This window comes from Balearica regulorum, chromosome 7, assembly GCF_011004875.1.
Source record: "Balearica regulorum gibbericeps isolate bBalReg1 chromosome 7, bBalReg1.pri, whole genome shotgun sequence".
Taxonomy (NCBI): Eukaryota; Metazoa; Chordata; class Aves; order Gruiformes; family Gruidae; genus Balearica; species Balearica regulorum.
Genome location: NC_046190.1, coordinates 32,669,890 through 32,694,623, shown reverse-complemented (window position 1 = coordinate 32,694,623; position 24,734 = coordinate 32,669,890). Strand labels below are relative to the sequence as shown.

Sequence of the window (24,734 nt, the reverse complement as noted above, 5' to 3'; positions counted from 1 at the left end):
CCTTGTCTTGATATTTCAACTGATTGTTTATATATCAGCTTTATAAATGTAAAATATTAAGGTTTGTAATTCTAGAAAACTGATATGGACTGACAACATTTGAGTACTATAATTCAGACTGAATTCTCCAACTTACTGGGGAGGTATTTTATTTCCTCAAAAATTCAATAGTTTTTGAGGGAGAATTCTTCTTTCTGTACAACCATCAAAAATGACAGGAAAGTGCCATGAAATTATATATTAGCTGCATACTTCAAATTTAACTAAGCAAAAATACAATATCATATTTTTCTCCTGAGCTCTGGAATGAATGGGTCCCTGTTCAACTGCTAGCTATATAAAATTGTTTTCCAGGACCAGGACAATATGTCCTTACCAAGCAAATAATTAACCTGAATATCAAGAATGTCAGTGTTCACTGCAACACCTTGTTCAAGAGACACAATGAAATCACACAGAGGAAATACAAATACAACAACATTTATAAAATTATCAAATCAAGGCTGTTATTTGTTAGGCCATTTATGTGGCACTTCTCCAGGATAGCTATTCTATTTCAAAGTTCAACTTGCTATCCATAAGTAACATTTATACTTTATTTGTGCTTCTTTTCATGTACAAAAAAAGATATGAGTGAATAGTCTCAGACTCTTAGATTTCTCTCTCTCCTCTCCCCCAGAATCCTGGCAAACTAACTCCCAATACAGATTTTTATATTGATATAAGCATATGTAAGAATATTTTCTAAATAAGTATCCTTGTAAAACCAATTCCTACATTAGATAGAGAATGCCTGGATCTGTAAATCCTGTTAGAGGGATAAACCTCTCTAAATCTTCTCATTTCCTCCCCATGTCTGATACTACTGTTCTGCATTTTCTATTAAGATAATGTGCACTCTGACCAAAAATTTAACAAATAGTTTTGAAAATAAAGCATTACTTATTTATTGCTATAATATACATATCTATATTTACTGAGTATATTTTAAATGCTTGTATACATTCAGATTCTCTTGTTACTTGCTTTTAACTCAAGGCTTAATTTAGCTGTTTCCTACTAACCTATACCATTGACTTCAGCAGGAATATTCCACATTGCAAAAGAAAGAGAACACAACTAGACTCTGCAAGCACAATTGTACCTGTAGTAGAGCTGCCTTCTTCAACAGGGAGAGTACCCCAAAATTGTGCCTACATAAAGCACTGAGCAATCTCCAGATTGTCTAGTTTCTGTATTAAAGAATTTCAGCCTCTTACAAAGGACTCAATTCTTGCACCATCTTACATGGAGAACAAATGAACTCTACAAGTGGTCCCATGATTCAAATCAGGAGCAGCCCAATATCTCAATCCTGCCACTGACAGCAACAAATGTGCAGGCTCTTCGTTCCCACCAAGCAGCGCCCCGCGCTCTCCCACGACTCGTTTCTCACTGCCTGCTGTCAGCTACAGGACTGAAACCTTGTTCTGCAAGCAGCCTCTTGTTTTACAAAGATGGCTCAGAGACTCAGTTGCTACCTGACAGGAGATGTAATACAGCAACTGATGGACAGTGCATAATGAAAGAAAAAAATTCAGCACAGTCTTCAAGTTTTGCCATTTACTTGAATACTAACTCAACTGAGATGCTCATTTACCCTCAGCAAAAGCACTTTACTATCACATATTTTGAGATCTTGTGCAGATGGGACTTCAGGGGCTTAGTTTCCTCAGACAGGTTTAAGTGTGTTTTCCACTAACACCAATGGGAATACACAATGCAACTGTGGCAAAGCTGACAGCTAGCAAATAAATTACACTGGTATATTTTGGAATACAATTATGCCATAAGAACTGTAGGGCTGTGGTTTACAGCTCAAGCATTCTCTCAGTGGACACTGAATGCAACGTTAGGTTCAACAGGAAATTAAGTATCTGTACAGAGAAGGTTAGTATAATTATTAAGCAGAAATCAATTAGTCCCATTATAGTATTTGTGTGGAACATAAATTTTGGCTTAAGTACAAAATTCTCAAGAGTGGAATTTTTGGGCCATATGTACTCCTTCGAAGTTAAAGATAATAAAATCCAAACATTTCTTTACTTCTCAAAAATGACAGTAGATACACTAACAAGGGAAAAAGCAGGAACAACATTAGCTCCTGCAATAAGACCATAGATGTCTGAGGAATTACACCTGGAATAAATTTTATACAAAAGATGCATCCTCTAATCAAAAACAAAGGCTACTGTCCAAAAGATTTTATGCATATGACTTGCAACAATGTTCATGTGCAATATTGATATGATGCACTACTGTGGAAACCACTAATAATCTTAGTGTGCTAGGAAAGAAGAAAATACTAACAAAGACCAACATCAGCCTTGGGCGGTGAGTCTCCTCGGGCTCACTTTCCATTCGGTGAAGAAAGGCAGATTCCCAAATTGGATAATCTGAGAACCTACAGTTAGCTCTCACATTTAGCTTTGCCTTGGAGGAGACTAATTTCTTCAGAGACTAGAAGTGGAGGTCACAGAAGCCAAGGGCTAGCTGAAGTTATCCTTTGTAATTATTTCCTAAATTACATTCGCAAATTCTCATTGTTTTCATGATGCAACAGCAACCTCTGATAATTTGCAAGATTCCTGCCTACAGTGGGTTGACCCTGGCTGTACACCAGGTGCCCACCAAAGCTGCTCTATCACTGCCCTTCTCAGCTGGACAGAGGAGAGAAGCCAACATGGCTTCACTAAGGGCAAAACGTGCCTGACATATTTGGTGGCCCTTCCATGATGGAGTTACAATGTTGATGGATAAGGGAAGGGCAACCTGGACTTGTGCAAGGCGTTTGACACTGTCCCACATGACATCCTTGTCTCTAAATTGGAGAGACACAGATTCGATGGATGGACCATTCGGTGGTTAAGGAATTGGCTGGATGGTCACACTCAAAGAGTTGCGGTCAACGGCTCAATGTCCAAGTGGAGAACAGTGACGAGTGGCGTTCGTCAGGGGTCAGTACTGGGATCGGCACTGTTTAATGTCTTTGTCGGCGACATGGACAGCGGGATTGAGCGCACCCACAGCAAGTTTGCCGACGACACCAAGCTGTGTGGTGTGGTTGACACACTGGAGGGAAGGGATACCATCCAGAGGGACCTTGACAGGCTGGAGAGGTTGGCCCATGTGAACCGCATGAAGTTCAACAAGGCCAAGTGCAAGGTCCTGCACATAGGTCGGTGCAATCCCAAGCACAACCATAGGCTGGGTGAGGAATGGATTGAAAGCAGCCCTGAGGAGAAGGACTTGGGGGTATTGATTGATGAGAAGCAGTGATGTGCGCTTGCAGCCCAGAAAGCCAACCGTGTCCTGGGCTGCATCAAAAGAAGCATGACCAGCAGGTCGAGGGAGGTGATCCTGCCCCTCTACTCTGCTCTTGTGAGACCCCACCTGTAGTACTGCATCCAGCTCTGGGGGCCCCAGTACAGGAGAGACATGGAGCTGTTGGAGCGAGTCCAGAGGAGGGCCACGAAGCTGACTGGAGGGATGGAGCACCTCTCCTATGAGGACAGGCTGAGAGAGTTGGGATTGTTCAGCCTGGAGAAGAGAAGGCTCTGGGGAGATCTAATTGCAGCTTACCAGTACCTGAAGGGGCCTACAGGAAAGATGGTGAGGGACTGTTTATCAGGGAGTGTAGTGACAGGACAAGGGGTAATGGGTTTAAGCTGAAGGAGGGTCGATTTAGATCAGATGTTAGAAAGAAATTCTTTACTGTCAGAATGGTGAGGCACTGGAACAGGTTGCCCAGGGAGGTTGTGGAGGCCCCATCCCTGGAAGTGTTCAAGGCCAGGGTGGATGGGGCTTTGGGCAACGTGTTCTGGTGGAGGGTGTCCCTGCCCACAGCAGGGGGGTTGGAACAAGATGGTCTTTAATGTCCCTTCCAACCCAAACCATTCTATGATTCTATGAAAACATAACAAAAGGCTCATGGGTCAAGATAAGGATAGTAACTGGGAGAGGTAACAGGCAAAACACAGAATGAACAAAGCTAGAGAGTGGAATGATTGTGGAGAATTTCTGTTGTTCTAACTGTGATGAAGGGACAAGGGGTGGATTGTGTGTGTAAATTGTCCACTTTCGTTTGGTGTTGTGATGTTATTTTGATTTTGGTGTGGGGAAATTTTTTTGTTGTTGATATGATGGAAGTCTGTGAAGCTTGTGTGATGAATGTGGATTTTAGTAATAATTCTTAAATATGTGATTCACAGAGGTGAGGGGTGGAATGTGTTTGGTTTATGTGGCAAGGTTTTGGTAGGTGGATGACTACAGGGGTGGCTTCTGTGAGAAGCTGCTAGAAGCTTCCTCCATGTTCAACAGAGCCAATGCTAGCCAGTCCCAAAATGGACTCACCACTGGCCAAGGCTGACCCCATCAGCCACGGTGGCAGCACCTCTGGGATAACATAGTTGAGAAGAGGAAAAAAACCCCAGGAGCAACTGTAGCCAGAGAGGAGTGAGAAGATGTGAGAACAACCACCCTGCAGACACCAAGGTCAGGGAGAGGAGGTGCTCCAGGCGCCAGAGCAGAGATTCCCCTGCAGCCCATGGAGAAGACCGTGGTGAGGCAGGCTGTCCCCCTGCAGCACATGGAGGTCTGTGGTGCAGCTGATATCCACCTGCAGCCTGTGAAGGACGCCGCGCCAGAACAGGTGGATGCACCCGAAGGAGGCTGTGTTCCCATGGGAAGCCCATGCTGGAGCAGGCTCCTGGCAGGACTTGTGACCCCTTGGGGGACCCACGCTGGAGCAGTCTGTTCCTGAAGGACTGCACCCCGTGGAAGGAGCTCACACCGGAGCAGTTCATGAAGAACTGCAGCCTCTGGGAAGGACTCGCATTGGAGAAGTTCATGGAGGACTGTCTGCTGTGGGAGGGACCACATGCTGGAGCAGGAGAAGAATGTGAGGAGTCCTCCCCCTGAGGCAGAAGAAGCAGCAGAGACAACGTGTGATGAACTGACCACAACCCTCATTCCCTGTGCCACTGTGCCGCTGAGGGGGAGGAGGGAGAGAAATCAGAGATGAAGTTGAGCCCGGAAAGAAGGGAGGGGTAGGGGGAAGGTGTTTTTAAGAATTGGTTTCATTTCTCATTACTCGACTCTGATTTGATTGGTAATAAATTAAATTAATTTTCCCGAGTCAAGTCTGTTTTGCCCATGACAGTAATTGGTGAGTGATCTCCCTGTCCTTATCTCGACTCATGAGCCTTTCATTGCATTTTCTCTCCCCTGACCAGCTGAAGAGGGCAGTGATAGAGCAGCTTTGGTGGGTACCTGGTGTCCAGCCAGGGTCAACCCACCATATTGCCAAAGAGAAACAAGAAAAAGAATATGGTGGGGAAAAAAGTAAGTATTACACTGCAGCTAATTTCTGAACTCCCATAGCAAAGAACTCTGCATCTCACTGACTCAGAAATATCCTCTGGACTGATACTTTAAAAGGGATAAAGAATAATTTCTCCAAATTTCTGTGTGAAATACTTCAGAGTTTTTCACTTATCCCCACAATATTTTTTCTGAAAGCACTAATAGGATCAAACATCTCAGAACTATTTAAGCTTGAATATGGATTAATTTATATCTTGCTAACTGCAATTATAGTTAAATTATTTAATAATGGTAATTTAATTAATTTTAATGTAAAAATCATGTATTCAATTGCATCATTAAACTAATTTCTCAAAATAATTGTTTCCTCCTTTGTTATTAGCATAAAGAAAAATCAGATCTATCACTGTGAGTTGTCCTCTGTTGTTATCAGCCAATTGTTCCAATTCAGTGTCAATACTTCCTTTGATTTTTAACCAATCCTTACCTGAAGCAAAAAATTAAGTAACATTTGGTAACGTCTTCGAAAGTGCCTAAATGATTTAGAAGAATCTTACTGAAATCAATGGGATTTTAGCTGAGTTACCTGAGAGCTTCTGAAAACTTGACTGCAAATACTTAACAATTCATACCTATGGCTGAAAGTGAATTGTGGAGGCACACATGAGTTTCACAAACCCAAAGCATAAGACAAAACCTGACTGAAAATCTGATCAATGGCCAATATGGCAATGCTGACCTTATTCTTTCAGAAAGATTAAATTCTTACTGACTATCCTGATGTCTTAGAAGTGCTTAGTATTTATACTTTACTCATTCAAAACTAAACCACATTTTCAGAATATCCATAGCAACCAAAACCCTAGACTTTCTAATAGAGAAAATGGAAATAGATGCAAGTCTCTGTTGATACAATGATACCTTTTTGAGTTTCCCTTACTCCTTATGGATATTTTTTGGAAAAATTTTTTTATGAGAACTGGATGCCTCTATGCTTATCTATAAAGTACTTGGTGCTCCACAAGGCTGGGCCACTATTACCCAAATTTTCCTCTTTTTTTTTTTTTTTTTTTTTTCATTTTTATTACAGGTAAGTTGAGGAGTGTTAACTTAGTAAAATGCTAAGCTAAACACACATGTGCACACACAAAATTTAATTTTCATTGTGTTAAAAAATATATGGGCAAATTATGAAAAAGGAGGAATTTCATTATCAGATAAAAATATGCAACTGGAAGGTTGTGAATAATCATGTAGCTACACATTTCTTCACTAAGCACCAGGAAAACTGCAAGACACTAAAAAAAAACCACCTAGCCCAGAAGATTAAATTGACATGCCATCACACCTACTTTTCCCCTTCTCTAAGATACGCAGATGTACTGGTCCTACCACGTTCTAAGCGCTGACCAAATCTTTGTGGTAGAGAGAAGTGGTGAGATCTCCTTTTATGACCCATGAATATCAAAACCAAGTAAACTGAATTGGCCACATAAGCTGAGATTGAGTGCAAATAACACCGCCAAACATCAGCATCTTGCCTATCATCCTGTCTGCTGAGTGACTCGTATATGCAAAAAGACTTATACTGATAAGCAGTTCTCTTACACTGCTTATACTAAAGACGTGGGTTTATTTTTTACTGTACCTTGTCATGTTAAAGTTAAACAAGCTTCTCTGCAACCTTCTATGGAATGAGAATTGCAGTGTGGCAAAAATAGCTACTGCTGCACTACAACTCCTACTGGCAAACCATTGGTTTTTATGCCTCTGACTGTGAGAGCTAGACTAGTGAAATTCTACCTTCTTGAAATCAAACAGGACATTACAGTAGACCACAAACACTAAGCCACCACAGTATTTACTACTAATTAAAGTAATGCTCCCATTTTGCTCAGCACAGCAAGCTTACAGTACATGGGTGGTAAGCAGCTCTTCTCAGCATGTGTTGCCTACAAGATGCATTTTAAAAACAAATTTTAATTAAAATGAATGTTTCTCAGCTGCTGAAAGGGAAATAAAGTAATAAGGGATGTAAAAGGCTCTAAACCATCTTCTAGCTTAATTTAAATGTCATTTAAAAATTAAAATGAACTTTACAGCCACTTACATATACTAGAATTTGCCTATAATGCATACCTTCGATTATATGGAATTCCATATTTTGAAAGCAAGTAACTACACCAGAAAGACTACCATAAAAGCAGATCAATTTATCACATGTACTTTATTCATTTAGCAGAAGTCTGCATGGTCAGGTATCTATGAATCCTTATGAAATTCTGACCATACTTCAGACTGCACTCAGACCCATTTTGTGGTGTATTTTCAGAACGATGCTATCTCAGTACTGTTTTGTTGGAAAACAGGGAGTGACCTTTTTTCAGCAGACCCCCACCCTGTTGATTACTAAAAGGCAGATTCTGGAGCAGGAGAGGATCTGGTGCTTCTTATGGCATGAGGTTTTTCTCTTCTGATGAATAAACAAGTACAGCTGCCTCTGAGACCGTGGAACTGCCTATGTCTCCAAGACTAACAATGAAAGAAAACAGATCTCATAGATGAAGGCACTGACTCTATGACCCTGGACAAGTTGCTTGGGGCCAGATTCCGATCCAAGTTACACTGCTCTGGGTCACTGGCCTAATTGCTCCAATGCTCTTCATCTAACACAGTGTAACTGAGGGCAAAGAATTGGCCTTAATCTTCATTGGTTTTAGTATTAACTCTATATTAGAGAAGTGAGTGGCCTTTCATGATTTGTGCTTTCACATGTCACTCAACAAAAGAGAGAGAGAAACAAACACTTTCATGTCAGTTTATTACCATGAACCTCACGCTCATACTTGTTTACCTCATTCTTATTTGGCTGGCAATAACTTGTGCCATTTATTGCAGCTCTGCCTTAATCAAACCCAAAAATGTGTTCTCTACTTCAAGTTAAGTCATGTGAGTTCAAATCTAGCAAGGAGAGGCAGCCTTGTATTCACAGGAGCTTTAATTTGACCTTCCAGCTTGTCTGAAAACTGCAACTGCCTTGATCACACAAGCATTTTCATTTAAAAACCACTTTTCTTTCAAGCAAAGTGAAGCCCAGAGAGAAAGGCAAAACTCATCACTTGAAGGGCAGGAGAGAGAACTCAAGGCTGGGGAACACAATTTTACTAAGCATTTTTCTTGAGAAATTAGGGTGCTCAGCATGAGTGGGCTTTTGTAACTCACTGTACAACCTGGCAATCTGCAGCATGAATGAGCATTTCTTTACTTCAGCACACTGGTAATTGCTGTGTGCTTTTCACGCAGATTTCTTGTAAGGGATAGGATTTGGCTCGGGTTTATACCAATTTGTGCTTTTTAACTGTGATTTGAAATGTATTACATATTCACAATAGTTCAGGAAATTCTACTCTGTAACTTATACAATTTTTTAAAATTTATTTTTTATGCAGGTTTCAGACTTTCTCTCAGGCCCTGACAAATAAAGGATATAGGGGTTTTGAGAGCCTTTTCTGGAAGGAGCTGGAGTTGTTTTGTTTCATTTTTAGCTGGTTTCCTAGGGCAACCAAACATAGTGAAGGTCTTTGGATGTGGGTCTGTCACTGGTTGACTGTTACCAACTTTTGAACCTCTGACAAGAGTAGAGAGATCATAGAGAACTTAGGTTGCTGCCAGTTTCATTAAGGTAGGCAAGCATGCAGAAATGGGAGAGGACCCTGTTACATACTCACTTATCAAGGGGAAAGCTACAATGAATTCAAGCTTGTCACAGATACTAGAATATACAAATGACACAGCTATGAATACTATAGTCAAAAGAAATCTAAATTGATGTTAGAGTTCACCCCTCTCTAAGACACAGTATGGCGCATAGACTGTGTGGCTTTACTAAAAGTCTCTAATGAAGATTGTCTAATGAAGAGGAGAAAACTCAAACTGAAGTTTTGATGTAATTAAAAGAAACATATAACAATTCTGAACCATCAGATTCAAAACCATTGGAACGCCAAGGTCCTCAATAGTTCCGGAATTAATTTTTTTTAAAAGTACAGCTGAGTTGGATACTTTAAATATTTTCCATTATGGAGTCTTCTGTAGTCTTATCATTCAGGCTATCAAACAGTCATTAGATTGTAACAAGTGATCAATTATGATCATGGTAAGACAAAATTGAATTATTACCTATAGAGGAGTAGCTGCACAACCTACTATAAAATCACTAAGCCATCCAAGTCCCCTTGGGTATGCTACTTTAAAAGAATTCATATTTAGCTTTGGTTTTCATCTTTTGGATTTACAGCATTTAAAAGCATCTCAGGTAATGCTTTCCAACTCAGACTCCCTACTATATGAGCTAAATATAACAAGCATACTAAGATATACTGAAGAATTTAGTTTCACTGTATGTCTTCCGTCTCAAGAACTGCACACTTGCATTAGGGCTGACAGCCTCACCAGGCAGTCTAGGTGGTTTGTTGATGGTTTGCTCAAGGAAGCAACCCAGAAACCAGCTGAGCATTACAGAATATATAAAAATAGAAGGAGGAGAATCAGTATGTTATTTTTCACATATGGAATCCGATTCTGTCTTCCCTGTACTTGTACGGTTACGAGAAAGCACAGAGTACCAGACATGTTCCTACTACACAGGTCATGCTGGGGCATCTGGCTACCTGATGTGTCACAAAATATGAAATTAAACTCTCATATTTGAGAAAGGCTGCTATACTCAGATCTCTGTAAATCATGTATGACTTAAGAACTCTATGCTACTTAAAGAGTGACAAAGTGAAGTACAGAAGCAACATATTCAATGAGTCAAGGTTCCGAAGCATGGTACAAACCAGTTCATAGAGGAAACAAAGAAATGTACCTGGAGTTTCAGGTGCATCCATCTAGGGGGGGAGAGAAAGTAACCTCTACACGCGGGCAGAGGTGAGACAATCCCAATAAACTGCCTGTGAAGTCTTACAGCTCAAATCTGTCCTTTCACAAAGGGTAAGGTTGTAGCTATGTCATCAGAGCACACGTAACACTGACTAAAAATCCAGTATATTCCACGCAAGAGGAACAGAACTCTCTGATGTAATGGATTCAGTGAGCAGATAGGCTGGGGCTTTTTCAGTTCCTATGATTAGAAATATGCTTTGAAATTACATTGAAAGTGTAAAGGCTAGAAATTCGTCAGAAATATTAGTGTTCTGAAAGCCACATGTTTACTACTGAGCATTTATATTAAATTACCAGCATAAAATCTATCATAAAAGTGTAAGTGTACAATATTTACTTTATGTCATCAGATGTACCTTAGAAGCATTGAAATACAATCTACTGCACACTCTGTTCTTAATTTTATCCCTTAGTTTATATAAACTCATGTATAATTTCCCTTTACATAAGCTGGATTGAAGGGACCAACGACACAGCATGAATCACTTCACTGATACTTGTACTTATGGCTGGCCAAGGTTGAGAGTCTTTTAACATCTTTTTATCCTGCTGATTTTGAAGTCCATATGTCTTCAGCTATGAATGCACATAGAAGTGAACTGCAAAAAAACCCCAGAATATTCTTTTAAAAATGTTATCTCTAAGCCAAAACTAAAGACAGGTAAAATTCAGATAAACTGCAATTTAAAGAGAGAAATTCCAAAATGTCTATCTATATGAAATAAAGTAGAATACAAACAACAAAAGTTAGGAAAATACAGTAGTTGTGAGATCTTAATCATGCTGGGTTACGAATGCAAATTTACTTTTACACAAAGTCTTATTGAAGCCAATGGAACAGCTCAGAGAAGAAATTTATGGGATGCTTCTGATAATTGCAAACTGCAGAATTATCCTAATGAGAGTGCATATACAAAGCTCAACATGGGAATTCCTCAAACTATGCTTCTCCTAGAGCTGCCAGCTGTGTCTGACTTAACAGTATCGGAGAAATAAACATCAGATGTCACTCTATACTTGGAACTAAGAGTGCAACTCATAATACTTTCTGTCATTCTGTAGGAATGAAAGAGTAACACCAAACTAGTTTTAAGGTCTTCCTTTTTTGGCAGCAGGTAGAACTGTCAAGGCTCAGAGAAACTGTTGTTAGGTTATAAAAACTAGCTAATCATTGTTTTTGAAAACATCCGTGCAAAACAGCTTGTTCATTCAAGCATAAATAAAACAAGAACACTCTTTGGAAACAATAAAATAAAATTGATTAATGATTCAACTACAAACACCGCTGTGAAAATTGATCCAGCTACAAACACTACAATGAATTCTAACCAAAGCTTCTGTGCTGAAGGAAACATTTTCAAGGTCAAATAAAGGAAGTTCCACTGTATAAAAAAACCTAGTGTGAAAACCACAGCAAATGATCCTGGAGCAGTGCTTTCTTTAGTTCCAACATCATAAACATTGTATTTGTTCATACTTTCCTATAGTAGTGACATATTTTATAAATGTATCATATAGTGGTAATGTTAGTACTATTTTTTCAGACATGTTTATAAATTTTTGAAGAAAGAAATCTGCAAGTAAAATGCTTAAAACGTCTATCAAAAGAGAAAAGACAACCTAGTGGATGATTCTGGGATGTGTTCAGCCAGAATTAAATATAGCCTTCCAGGTCACATAAAGCACAAAAGGCCATGCATGCTGGCAGCACGGCAGATGTACCTACTGTACCAAGTGGACTAAGAAAAACAAACCCAGACTGTAAGGACTTTTAAAGATTACTTCCTCAATTGTGGTTAAAGATGCTGGCACTCCTTCGGCAGCACAAAGGAAACTGAAAATTATCTTATTCAGAAAAGCTGGGGCATCCAGACATCGTATACAGAGGCAATGAATAATAAAAAGTGGAGGAAATTACAAAGGATTAGTAAAGGAGATCTTTCTAGATTTTGGAGGAAAAAATGGAAAATTAATGAAGCAGGGAAGTCCCAGAAGGAAAACCCAAGGTCAGGGAGATAAGCTTTAGCAAGTCTTTGGAGACAAAACAATGCCTGACCAGAATCCATTCAAAAATGAATGACGAAATACTAGAGAACTCTAAATAAGAATGTGACATAGTCTCTCCTCCCCCCACCTTACATGACAAAAGCAATATTCTGTTTGTTCTAGAAACTATGGCTCTGGGACCAGGGACCTCACTGGAAAGCTGCTGTAAAAGCTGAAATGGCAGACTCTGATCTAGATTATACAGGCATAACTGCAGGGTAAATTCAGAGAAGCGAGCTCAGAACACAGCTTGCCAGGGGTGGTAGAGCCATCAGATTAGTAGGCTGAGAAGAAAATTGCTACATCTAGTTTAAAATGGAAGATGAAACAGATTAAGTGGATACTAATGGCTTAACTCTTACTCAAGAAGAACAGGTTTTGTCTTTGAGATTTGTGGAAGATACATGAAATTTTAAGTGAGGGGTTGGCTTGGCATTCCTGCTTCTCAGATGCTGGAGGGAGTAGAATTTTCTTCCCTAAATGATTCCTCCTGCCGTTGTACTTATTAAGAACTCCTGATCTGCAGAGCTGAACATTGGCTGGCGGAGATGAGATTGATAGATGGCAAAACAGTTAAGGAGTTCAGGTGTCTGCTGGGCTACCATAGAGCCTGTGGCTAGTTCCAGGCTAAATAAGCATCTTTATGAATGATCTGAAAAGCAAGATAACATTTCTGTATTGCAGACAACATTAAAATAGAAGGAGCTGCAAGCACAAGATGGCTTAGAAACAGGCAGAAAATGATAAAATGGATTCTGTTACAGAATAAATAAAAGAATGCATCTGGGAACTATAATCTGAAACAAATAAAAAGAAGAAGGGACATACATGGGAGACAGTAATGTTTAAAAAGCCTTAATTATAACAATGAGTAGAAATTCACTACAAAATCCACATTATAGATTTGAGTTTCAACTTAGTAATATCAGTGATAAGCACTGGGAGAGAACAGTGCTTCTGTATGTGAATCTGGCATAATTACACATCAAACATTTCAGTTGTTTTATAAAGGATCTAGAAAAGTTTCAGTGAAGAATAATCAAATCAATAGCGGCACAAACAGAGTGACAGGCAAGATTTAAATAGCTAATAATATATAACTTGGTCATTGCCAGTCAAAATAGTCAATAATCAATTACACAGATTTAAGTGATATAAAGCTCTAAAAGGAGATGAGGAAGGAGGAAGAAGGAAGGAAAATAACTCTGAAAATTAAAGAATATAGAGGAAGAATGGAGACAACTACATTTCTTGGCACAAGGATGTTGAATAGTCAGTTTGTAGTAAAGCCTCACTAGTTATTAGTGGCATCATTGCTTATGATATAAACCAAGTCAGGATAAAATACTTGCAGTGGTGCGCTGAAGTGAAAGACATAAGCAAATAATTGTTTTTCTTCTCTTCCACAATTCTAAAGACCATTTATGAAGACTTTAAAATAGTTGCTTGGCTGCATTTAGTATTTTTCTGTGTCCTAACAGTAAGGAGTATTACATGTGTAAATATTAGCATCTGGCAAGAATATAAAGCTAAAACCATAATAAGTATTTTTCTTTGCAACAAGAGAGGTTTTGAAGCCACTTACTAGATTTTAGCTCCTACCTGAGGCAGCATTATTGCTTGCAACGAAATAAATAATATTTTTTTTTTTTTTTTAAAATCACTATTTTTAAATTCAGCCAGGTTAGACAAAATTTCATGGAAGAAATACATTTCTTAGCTGGCCATTCCATCATTCAAACCCTAGAAAAAGGTCTGCATTTTGAAGCGAGTGAATTTAAATCTCCAAACCTGCAGCTGTAGAGAGGAATAAAAAGAATAAACATGCCTCTGAATTTTGTGTCCTATCAAAATAGCACAATTACAAGCACCTATCTATTATGCTGGATATGAAAATACCAATTGTTTATTCCTGTGCTCAGAATTCTCATAGTTTAAAAAAAACCCAAGCAACAATGCAAGTCCTACCATTTGGGACACTAAGAGTTACCGTGAAATTGGGATCTCTTAAGTTGTCCTTCGTGTGGGAAGGACAACTGAACTTTTCCCCATCTCTGAGACTTAAAGAATAACATTTCAGAAGTAGCAGTGATACTACTCCATAATGCCAAAAAAAAGGGATTTGAAGAATGCATTCAGAGCCTGGATGATGCCACTTTATGCCTTCTGTTTGAAAGGCAAATGTGTACATGATATGGCCAGGAAAATACCCGTTTACAAACTCTAGAAATATCTTTCAGAATGCTCCAATAATTGAAGTTTATTATTATGCTGGATTAAATAAGAAAACATGACACATGCTCAAATAACATGGAAAGCCACAGATGCAAGTTATTTACATAAGACAGAAATGACAGCTTGTGTGATGTAATGCTTTTATACAAGCTTGTTAGACTAAACAATTTCGATGGTGTCAAGTGTTTGGAAGGTGATGAAATTGATTTACGCAACTGAAACTGGCCAAGACATCAATTCTGGTTCTAATCCTGATACCCAAATACTATCTTCAAATATATGAAGTGAACACAGAAAAAAACACCCCAACTTTAAAAGCACTTTACTGAGATTTTATCATTTAAGCCATCAATAGTTAGAAAACATCAGAATTAAGATACTTGAATAACCTTAAATTGGGCCCTTTGTTCAGATTATGATATAGTCTTTAACTGCATGATTACATACTATTTTTTCCACATAAATTCTGACTCATTCAGCATACTTAATGAATAGTGCGTACATAATGAACTATTTTTCTTGTAACAGCTATTCGCTATTGTTCAGTGTGTAGTCCCAGGACTTATTTGCTACACATTATTCATATTCTGCTCTGAAGACAAAATTATGAATTTCATCATGGGTTTTTCCATGCACCTCATGGGTTTTCCAGGCTACTACAGGCTGCTTAACAAACATTCATTAGTTTATTTTGAAAACATCTCTGTAAGGGGAGGCAATAATACTGCTTCCATTGTACACAAGGAAAACTGAGGCACAGCAAAGTTAAAAGATTACTAACTTCCAGGGTCTATTTAAGGTGGTTAACATCTCTTTTCTCAAAGCATTTAGCACTGCGCTTTGTATGTTCAAACTCCTACTCTCTCTTAAGTCAGCTGCAGCTGTTGACTCTCAGTACCCCTGAAGCCCTGACACTATGGAACAGGATCAAGCACTCAGAAAAGGAGAAACACAACAAGGAACAAAACCCTTTGAAAAGCAGGTAGTTCTTGCTCAGTTCCATGCACAAAGTCTGGAACAGACTCCAGGTTAGAATTAAATTTCTCTCTCCTTTATTTCTTCCCCTTCCTTGTTTGCAACCCACTATTCAACATCCCCAGTATTCACTGCACAACATAAGCATCCCAACAGCATGCCGGTTCTGCACAGAGGACCAAACTTTCACCATTTTCTAGCTTTGCCTGCTCAACTTGGTACCCTTAGTAACCCATTATATGCCTACTATTTCTTAGGTTTTACAAAATGGCATCTAAAAAAAAGATTAAAATTCTACCTGTGGGTCATGTCAATTCTCATATGGGTAACGTGCAGTGCTGGAACACGTAGGGGCATAGCGACAGGCACAGATGCTACCATTTGAGCTAATGGGCCAACCATCAGCCATACCAGACTGCCATCCTTCACGCAGCTAAGCACTGAAAATGGATGTCATGCTTCGCCAGTGGATTTTAGACCTCTCTGCTGGCAAACAAACAAGGAGAATTTGTTATCCTGCGGTCGTGTGTGGCTTTGGAAGATGGCACGTGCTGATACACACTGACCTTTCTCTGGCTGTCCCACCAAAACATGGCCACTTCTGCCCTGTTCCTTGAACTTGTTCCTGTCCCACCCCTTCTTCTACTTCCCAGTCACACATTAAAAGTCCTGTTCTTCATTCTTAAGGCAGTCTTTCTAGTCCCAGTATCTTTGCTCAGCAAGTCCTAGTCCCATTCCTTTACTCCTAACCTCTGTAGTCCAAACTGCCCAGTTCCTCCCCCCACATTCTTGTATTTTCTCTTCTTTGCAGTCACCTCTCCAGGTTTACTCTTCACGGGGTCCCAGTTCTCATTCTATTCTCATTCGCCCAATTCATCTAATCTGGGTGAACACCCCCTCATCTTTTTTCCCCAGTTTTACTTTTCTGGACACCCTGCCTGAACTTGAATTACCTCCCTTGCTCCTTCATCTTCTTTTCCTGTTCTCATCCCCACCTTCTAAGTCTTTCCTGTTCTTCTACCCTTGACCAGCCACTGCCTCAGTCTCTATTAGTGCCTTCTGGGCCAGTTTTCTTGCTCTTCTCCTCAGTCTGTCCCCACCAAGTTCCAACATCATCGTTGAAGTTTTGTTGCTCTGTTTTTCGATAGGTCTCTTTTGCATCCCAGCTGTCTATGTCAACTGTCAGAGGACAGAAAGCAAATGACAGCATCACTGCTCTCACTCTGGCAGGACCCTGGCAGCCAAAGTGCAGTATCTGTAGGGGGAGCGCTGTGCAGCCACAATGTGGAGCTTCAGGAAATTCAGCCGCTAAGATCTAAGACTGTTCTACCAAGTCTGTGAAAAGCACAGTTTATTCAAAGGCTTATGATTTCCTGAAGTTAGATAAATTTTCATAGAATTGGCCTGCTCATGACACAAAGGGCATCCATCTAATAAAGGTTTAATCCCTAGGTAGGGCTAATACAAATTTTATAAAAAGGTCATCAGTTTTTAGCACAGATTAAACTTTCTTTCCTGGCCTAAGTTTACAGAAATATGGCTGCAATGTTCAAATACAGCAAAGGAAAATAATAAATCATACACTTTTTCCTATACACAAAATGAGTTCAGCAGAGTTCTAAGGAAACTACATGTTAGACTGTGCAATAGACTAATACTATGCTGTGCTAGCAGATCCACCTAAAATAATAAGAAAAAATAATGCAAGATGCATTTGTAAATAACAGAATGCTGAAAATAAGAGCTGATAATTGGCTTTGTAGTGTTGTATTCACTTTAAACCAAATCTTACTAGCTGATTTTATTTTTTTTAAATAATCTCCAAAATGCATACATTTTTTTTCTTTTATTTAACATTTGTAAGCTTTCTAAACAGTCTTGATTCATTAAGAGAGATGACAATGCTTGCAAAAAAAAAAAAAAAAAACCCAACACTGAAAAAACCAGAAAAAAAATCTAAAAATATATTAATTGTTGTGATATTATTAACGGGTCACCCCAGTTCCTGGATTTCTGGCTTCTGCATGTACCTCCATAGGAGGTATAACCCAGTTTTCTGAATATAAAATGTTTCAATATTAATTCCCTCATCTTAGAAAACAATAAAAATACTTTATTATCTGCATAAATATTCCATTATTACTTATGTTTATACTGCAGCACTGCTTGTAATTTCAAACTAAGTGTGCTGCACAATTTATCATAGTTGGACATGTAATGTTATCATTTCATTGGTTGCCTTTACAGTTACTGCACCTTAGAGATCAAGGACATTTTCAGAATATGAAAATCTAGCATATTTCTAATTCACTACAGGTAATATATTATTTATCACAAAACTTTGATTAACATCAGTGATGCCAACATATCACCTAAAGAACTACATCTTTTACAACAAAGATACCCTAAAATAAATCATAATTTTTTATAATACAAATGCACTCACTAAACCCATGTACAGAATTAGGAATCTAAACGTGTTGCATATACGTTTGCACACTTACCTAGAAAGATTAATGCCTTAACCTTTGCTTACTTGTTTTTGTGTTCCCATTAAACCAAGCTTTTTGATACATAAGTGCCACCTGTAGGAAATACCGAAGTATGTTCTTGTGCCAAATTAGGCATCGAGTTGCATATTTTACATACCCAATATAGGTGCTTCCCTCAGAAATTCAATCATGTATTGTAGGAAGCAATGACTCTGTACGATAGTGGCTTACTTGATGAAGATTAGTTTGCAACGCCAGATCTACAAGAAAGTTGTTGTTTTTCAGTGAAGCCTATCTAAAAGGGAATTAAAATGGAAAAGACTGCATTTTTCCATTTATTTGTTTGCATGACACTATTCCATATAAATAGAGCAGTCCTTAACTACGGTATGTTGAACCAAATAGAGTCTGCAATGATTAACACTGAGTACTTCACTACAATCACTTGGGTTAGACAAGTATAAAGTATTGCATAATTTATCTATTTTAATTTCTCTCTAGTATTAATTAAAAGAAATATACATCAAAAGATGTTTTAACTAAAGAACTGTCTAGCCTCTCCTACTGTAAACATAGCTCAGTTTCTCTAGGCAGTGAGTTGGGCATGAGTGGATGGAAGTGCATATTGTATCTTAATTCAAACATCAAAAAAATTCAAAGAATTTCCAATCCAATGATAAAAATAATTACTGAAAAGACTTTTCAATGCCTTATCAATTTCTTGAATATGTCAAGACAAATAAAGAGCTTACAAAAATCCAGCATTTCAAATATTGAGTCTGTCTAGGTCAAAAAAGTGAAATATTTCATCGCAACTAATTTGTAAAAAAATAACTGAGAAAGGTGGACTCTCTCTGTATAATCATCACCTATAACAGTTATGCTCCAAAAATACACCCACAACAAGGACATAGTTTCATGAATTCAACTGTACCGTTCACTGACACAGTATCTCCATTCCTTGGTATGTTTACCAGGTAACATATATTCCATACCCAAAGCACATTTTGCATCAATAAATGAGAATTCATTTTTGATAATTCGATGTCAAATGAGAAGATAAGAATAATCTGGTATACAAACACAACTTATATGCCACTCTACAAGAAAATACTTTTTCATTCCTTGACTATCAGTTTCTCTGTTCAGTTTTGTCATAGTTATGCATAAACAATATTACTCGTCCCATAGTCAGCTTCCAGTGTTGCTTTAAGCACGTCAATTTGTTTTGGCTGTCCCTCATCACCACCTTATGTTTTTCTGGTTGCTTCGACCCAGATAATCTTTCATATCCGCACCTGCAACTCTAAACTCGAACTTCATCTGTTCTGGCTGTGCCTTCTGGGGAAGGACTACCGCTGCCTCCAGGGCACCGTGGTCTCCCTTGGCTCTGCGGCCGCCCGGCACGGCACGGCACGGCACGGCACGGCACGGCACACACGGGTCCGCCGCCGGCGCGGTGCTGTCCGCGGTGCTGAACCGCGGGGCCCGCCGGAGCCGCCGCCTCCCGCTTCGTCTCCCCCTGAGAGCTGCGGCTCTTGCGAGCCCCAATGTCGGTCCACTCCCCGCCGTATCGCTCGCACAAGCGACCGGCAACAAGTCTCGCCGTTAGCCCACGCCAGCCAGAAGATTTGTCTGTGTATTTTAAGGGCAGGATCTGCCCTACAATACAAAGGAGTTTGGAGATCACAGATAATAAAAAAACCACCAGGGCCACTACCCCGTCTCCCGATCCGGACTCTCTGCAGCGCCTGCTCTAGTTTTCCTTATAGCCTCTCCCAGAATAAACCCCAGCGTCCATTCCTGGCAGGGGCAGGGTTGTGCAGCAGGCTCGCCCAGGGGTAAACGCACTGCAACGCGAGAGATGGCTTAGGGAGCGGCGGGTTTCCCTCCCTTCCCTCCAGCAAGGTGCAACCTTCTCTTTTTTTCTTTTGTTCTCAATGGTAGGAGGGTGGCGGCGGCGGGAGGGGTGGGGAACACTAGCACCTACAAATACATGGGGGATAACAAAGGACCATACGCCGCGGGGATTAATTTGCATTAGCATCCATGAGGGCAGCAGCATCTTGCGTCTGCTGGGATTAGCCGTGTCGAGCCCGGCCGGACTTACCGTCCCTATCGCAGAGCTGAATCGCCTCCAAGCTCAGGTTCTTGATCACCTCCTCGCAGGGGCTAGTGGGGCTGCTCATGGCGTGCGCCAGGCGCGGAGCCTCCATCGCGCCCCTCGCCGCTCCCTGCTGTCGCGCCGCCGGGGGCTGGGACTGGGGCTGGCCGGCTCCGCGGCGGGCGGGCGGTGCAGAGCCGCGCGGCAGCGCTTCCCGGCGCCGCTCGGCTCGGCTGGGCTCGGCGGAGGCGGGCGGGGAGCGGATTTGTCACTGCAGAGAGGCGGGGAGGGGGCAGCAGAGAGGCGCGCACTCATCGCACCCCAGGCTCCGCGTTTAAAGGGGCCGCCGCGTCAAAACGGCGGCTCGGCCCGCTCCCCTCCCCCACCCCTCCTTATGTAACGGCGGCGGCAAGGAGCGGCGCCGCCGCCCGCCGAGCTCCCCCTGCCCGCCGCCTCGCCCGGCCCTTCCCCGGCCCCGCCAGCCGCCCGAGCTCTCCTTTCCCCGGCCCCGCCAGCCTCCTTGCGCCCGGCCCTTCTCGGTCCCTAACCCCGCCGCCGCGCTGTCCCTCACAGCCCGCAGCCCCCCGGGCACGCGCCGGCCCCTTCACGCGGCGACCGTTAGTAACGGCCGGCGGGAGGCGCCCCAGAGGGCGCGTGGCGGGCGGGCGCGCGCCCAGGCGGCCGGTCCCTGCGCGGGGGGTTAATGCCCGCCAGCCGCTGCAAAGAGCCGGCCCGGGCTGCACCCGGCCGCCTCCGGGCACAGCTACCCCCACCTGTCCTGCTCGGCCTTTTGTTCCCGGGAGTTCTTTCGACCCGAGGAGAGGCACGTCAAGGCAAAAACTCCAGCAACCCGCGGTTATTGATTCCCCTTCCCTAAGCACACGCTGTCCGTAATTCACGCTAAACTGCAAAGGCAGCATGCTAGCGTTCACTTTGATCCTTCGGTTATGCAAGAATTTGAAGAAAGAAATGTTAGCCGTTGTTAAATTGATAAGAAAAGCTGGCAGAAGGCTGCAGACGGCAGGACAGGGTACAGGAACGCGTTGTTTCTGGCTATCTGCCCTGCACACTTCCCTCCGGCTCTTTTTGTGGGAAGGAGAAATAACCCGCAGTCTACTGGTGCTATTTCTACCAAGCTTCTGTGAAAAGTAAGATTTTTTTTTTTTAAATTGGAGACAAACAATTCCATCTCAGTTAATAGACTGAAGAACAAGATCGGAGCCAGAAAAGGAGAAAAATTAAATAAAGAGCAATAGGAGACACGGCCTCGTGCAGCGCTGCGCCATCAGTGGGTGTGACAGCTCAGCTCCCTCCTCACTGCAGGTCCGCAGGGCACGTGAAGGAGCAGCCTCTGGGCCTGGGGGCTGCGGGAGCACAGCACTTTCTCCACATTACAGACTGACTTTGGGATCAAGCTCATTGTGCTGGGATGGGGTCACCAGTCTCCAGCTAAAGTGGCTTCAGCCCGTTTCTTACCACACATTACAATAAGCATTCCTGGCACCTTCCTGTTGTTTCACTAAACTGACATTGGCACCATTTGGCCGTGGATTTTGAGACACCAGCACCAGCTGCTTTGAGAAACACCCGTTCATTGCACCAAGGCTCCTGACAAGCTTGAGGCCATGATGTTTTTGGGTCAGCACTGCATGCCAACAAGGCCAAAGTACTCCGAAAGCTCCTGTTTCCCATTCTGGAGTCCCAAGAGGCACCCAGTCTCCCGCCAGCCCTCACTCACCCAACGTGGTAGCAAGCTCCATGCACTGCCAGATGTTTGTCACTCAGAGGTGGCTTTCCACCGGACTTTGGGATTATTCTATTACTTATGATGGTTTCTAGGGACACTAATCTGAGGAAATGAGCTCTGGCATTACCTTTCACAAAGCCATTGCCAAGTGCTGCTGCCTGGAAGAAAGGAACAGGTTTTAGGAGCCCTTACTCCTATGACATCTTCAAAAATCCCTAGTGCAGTTTGGGGAAAAAGTGCAATGCTGAGCACCCTTCTTGCACTGTCTTCTCTTCAACCCCTCCCTTCCTCGCTCATCTTCTATTTTTTCCTCCTCTTTGTCTCTCTGCTGTTTTTTCATCATGAAGAAAAATGCATGCAGAGGGGTCAGGCAGAGGAGAAATGGAATGAGTGGGAAGGAAACCTAAAGGAAAAGAAAATGAAAAGGAAGCGATAAACAGGGAGGGAGAGTGTGAGTCAATGGGGAGGTGGGAAGAGAGAGGAATATATGAATGAATGCACAGACAGAATGAGGACAAATGTAGAATCTGAGAGGGAAGACATGAAAGTGGGTGAGACCGCGTTCATCAGGTTTTAATTTTGGCTCTGACAAGCATTCATTCCTTGCACAGAAGCAAAACCTTTCTCCTCGATATTGCAACTGTTCTTAGCACACAGTCATCTCCTACGTAAGGCTGGAAAATTTCTTTCTGTGAAGACAGCGTATTTAGTCTCTCAGCTTTGCGTCCCACATTCATTCCTTTCTATGATGTGGCAGACGCTTCAGCAGCTCACACAATCTTGTTACTTCTTTGCTACATTATATAAAGTCCATTTGAAGCAGACCCTGTTCTTGAATACCAAGAGAATTATCATTTTATTCTCTCTGCCTCTATTTTATACACCTTTTTCTCCTCTACTTTCTATTCTATGCAACTGAAATCAGGTTTTTAAGAACGGATGGATTTTGCATAGCTCTGTGAAAGCATATAGCTTTGGGGGTGTTCCCATGCCTCCAAAGCCTCTCATTTCTCAGCTGCCTGTTAGCAATAACCCCTGGCTAAGCTACATCTATTTATCTCCCTGCACCATTACCCTTTTCTTTGGAAGAAAAGGCTGGTTAGTCTACAAACACTGGCAGACTTCAGTGGAAGAGTACAGCAGAGAAACCTTTTCCACAGCTCCACTTTTCTGAAGCATGAAACAAGCTGGTCCTGCCTGAGACAGCATTTTGCAAAGTCACACTTCAGACTTCATGCTTCCTACAGCAAGTCGCTACTCCCATCACCTGGGCTAGGGCTCAACATTTTTTAAAGCTCAAATTACTCCCAGATGTGATTCTGTGCAATTGTTCTGCAGTGAATTTAGTCCTAGGTATTTCAGTTTCAAAGCACACGATACTCTCTTGGTGTTTTTCTTGCCTGAAAGAATTGTACCCTGCTTGTCTTAACAAGGAATAGCATTGTCTGAAGCACAAGTTACGTTTGTGCTAAAGGATGATAGAGTCTCAGCATGTAATCAGAAAGTTTATTCTGTGACGGATTATCCCTGACAGTGTTTGGAAAAAAAAGTCACATATCACAAATATGGGTCAACATTATGTAATGGGAAGTCTGCCAATGGCAGCACAACATTTGAGACAACAGACTGTCATGCGTTTAGAACTACAGAAGCTTGCAAAGAATTTGCCACAACAGCAGCCTTTAGCACTTTCAACATTAAATAGAGTATCACCAATTTCTGTAGCACAACAAGAGTGGGTCTGTTATTATTGCAACCTCACAAAAGGAGAGAGAAGCAGCATTTGCTAGCATGATACATGTCCCAGGAAACATGAGCTGCGACACACACCTCTAGCCTTGCTAGGTTCAACAATCTCGGCTCTTGTGCCTCAGCCTGGCATTCACAACCCCCCAGGTAGACTCACCAAAGACCTTGCTGCAGGGCTGCCACTCTACAGCAGACAGGCGGAGAGGCAGGCAGGCAGCCAGCCAGAGCGGTCTGTGGCTTCTTTCCTAAAAGCCACAACCTCATTCAAGCCGTAAAAGCGAGAGGAAAAGGTGCTGTGTGCTCCTCTCCTCCCCACAAACCAACCCACGCACCATTACAAAGGTCTGTCCCACCACTGCTGCACTCCATTTTGGGAAAACTGTTCCGCAGCGGAGTACAGCGCAGAGCTGTAAGGCAACTCAGCTCTTCCTATTTGAAAACACTTTTGTATTTCACACTAGCAGGTTTTTATTTGCAAGTTATAAAAGGAACCTCCTTTCTCAGACTTTAGCAAGACTCAGAGTTCCAGCTTTTCCTTCCCATTTGGGAATAAAAAAAGGCTTGTGTTATTGCTCAGTGGACTGTGCAAGCAGAAGGCAGAAAGGCTACAGACGTAGTTTTCAGGGAAGAAAAACAAGGGAGGAAATAAAGACAGTCTTTTTTTTTCTTCTTTTTTTTTTCTTTTTCTATTAATATGTCACTTTTCAGGAGAAAAGCAAAATATTAAAGGACAGAGAAACGGAGAGGTCAAAACCAGTATCCAGCATTTTAGATCAGTCCTAAAAGGAGCATTGACTGAGCTTAGCAACTAACTCCTGAAGTTTCATGGGAAAAATGCTTTGCAATTTCACAGTTATTCTTTGTCTTTAGTGGACACATCAGTGTTTCAGCATGCAAAGGCACATACTTGCAAAGAATTGTGTGCAAGATATTCTTGAAATACCATATGATTGAAGTAAAATCCACATACTGGTGACAGAAAGACAAAAAAAAAAAAAAAAAGATTTAAGACCCTAAGTGAAAGCCCTGACTATGTACAGTTAATGTGCAGTACAACACAGCTTCCTTCCCTACA

At 41.5% G+C, this 24,734-nt stretch overlaps 1 protein-coding gene across 3 annotated transcripts in view; it reads right to left on the bottom strand.

Moving 5' to 3' along the window:
* PHYHIPL (phytanoyl-CoA 2-hydroxylase interacting protein like) overlaps nt 1-24,734 on the bottom strand; it is a 61,661-nt gene that overhangs the window by 19,213 nt on the left and 17,714 nt on the right. The window contains exon 1 of one of the 3 annotated variants that reach the window (XM_075758794.1): nt 20,170-20,559. The exons of the other annotated variants lie outside the window; for them this stretch is intronic. Coding sequence (XP_075614909.1) covers nt 20,170-20,275 — 106 coding nt within the window. The 5' untranslated portion in view covers nt 20,276-20,559. Of the gene's footprint in view, nt 1-20,169; nt 20,560-24,734 lie in introns of those variants that run through there. 3 annotated transcript variants of the gene reach the window in all.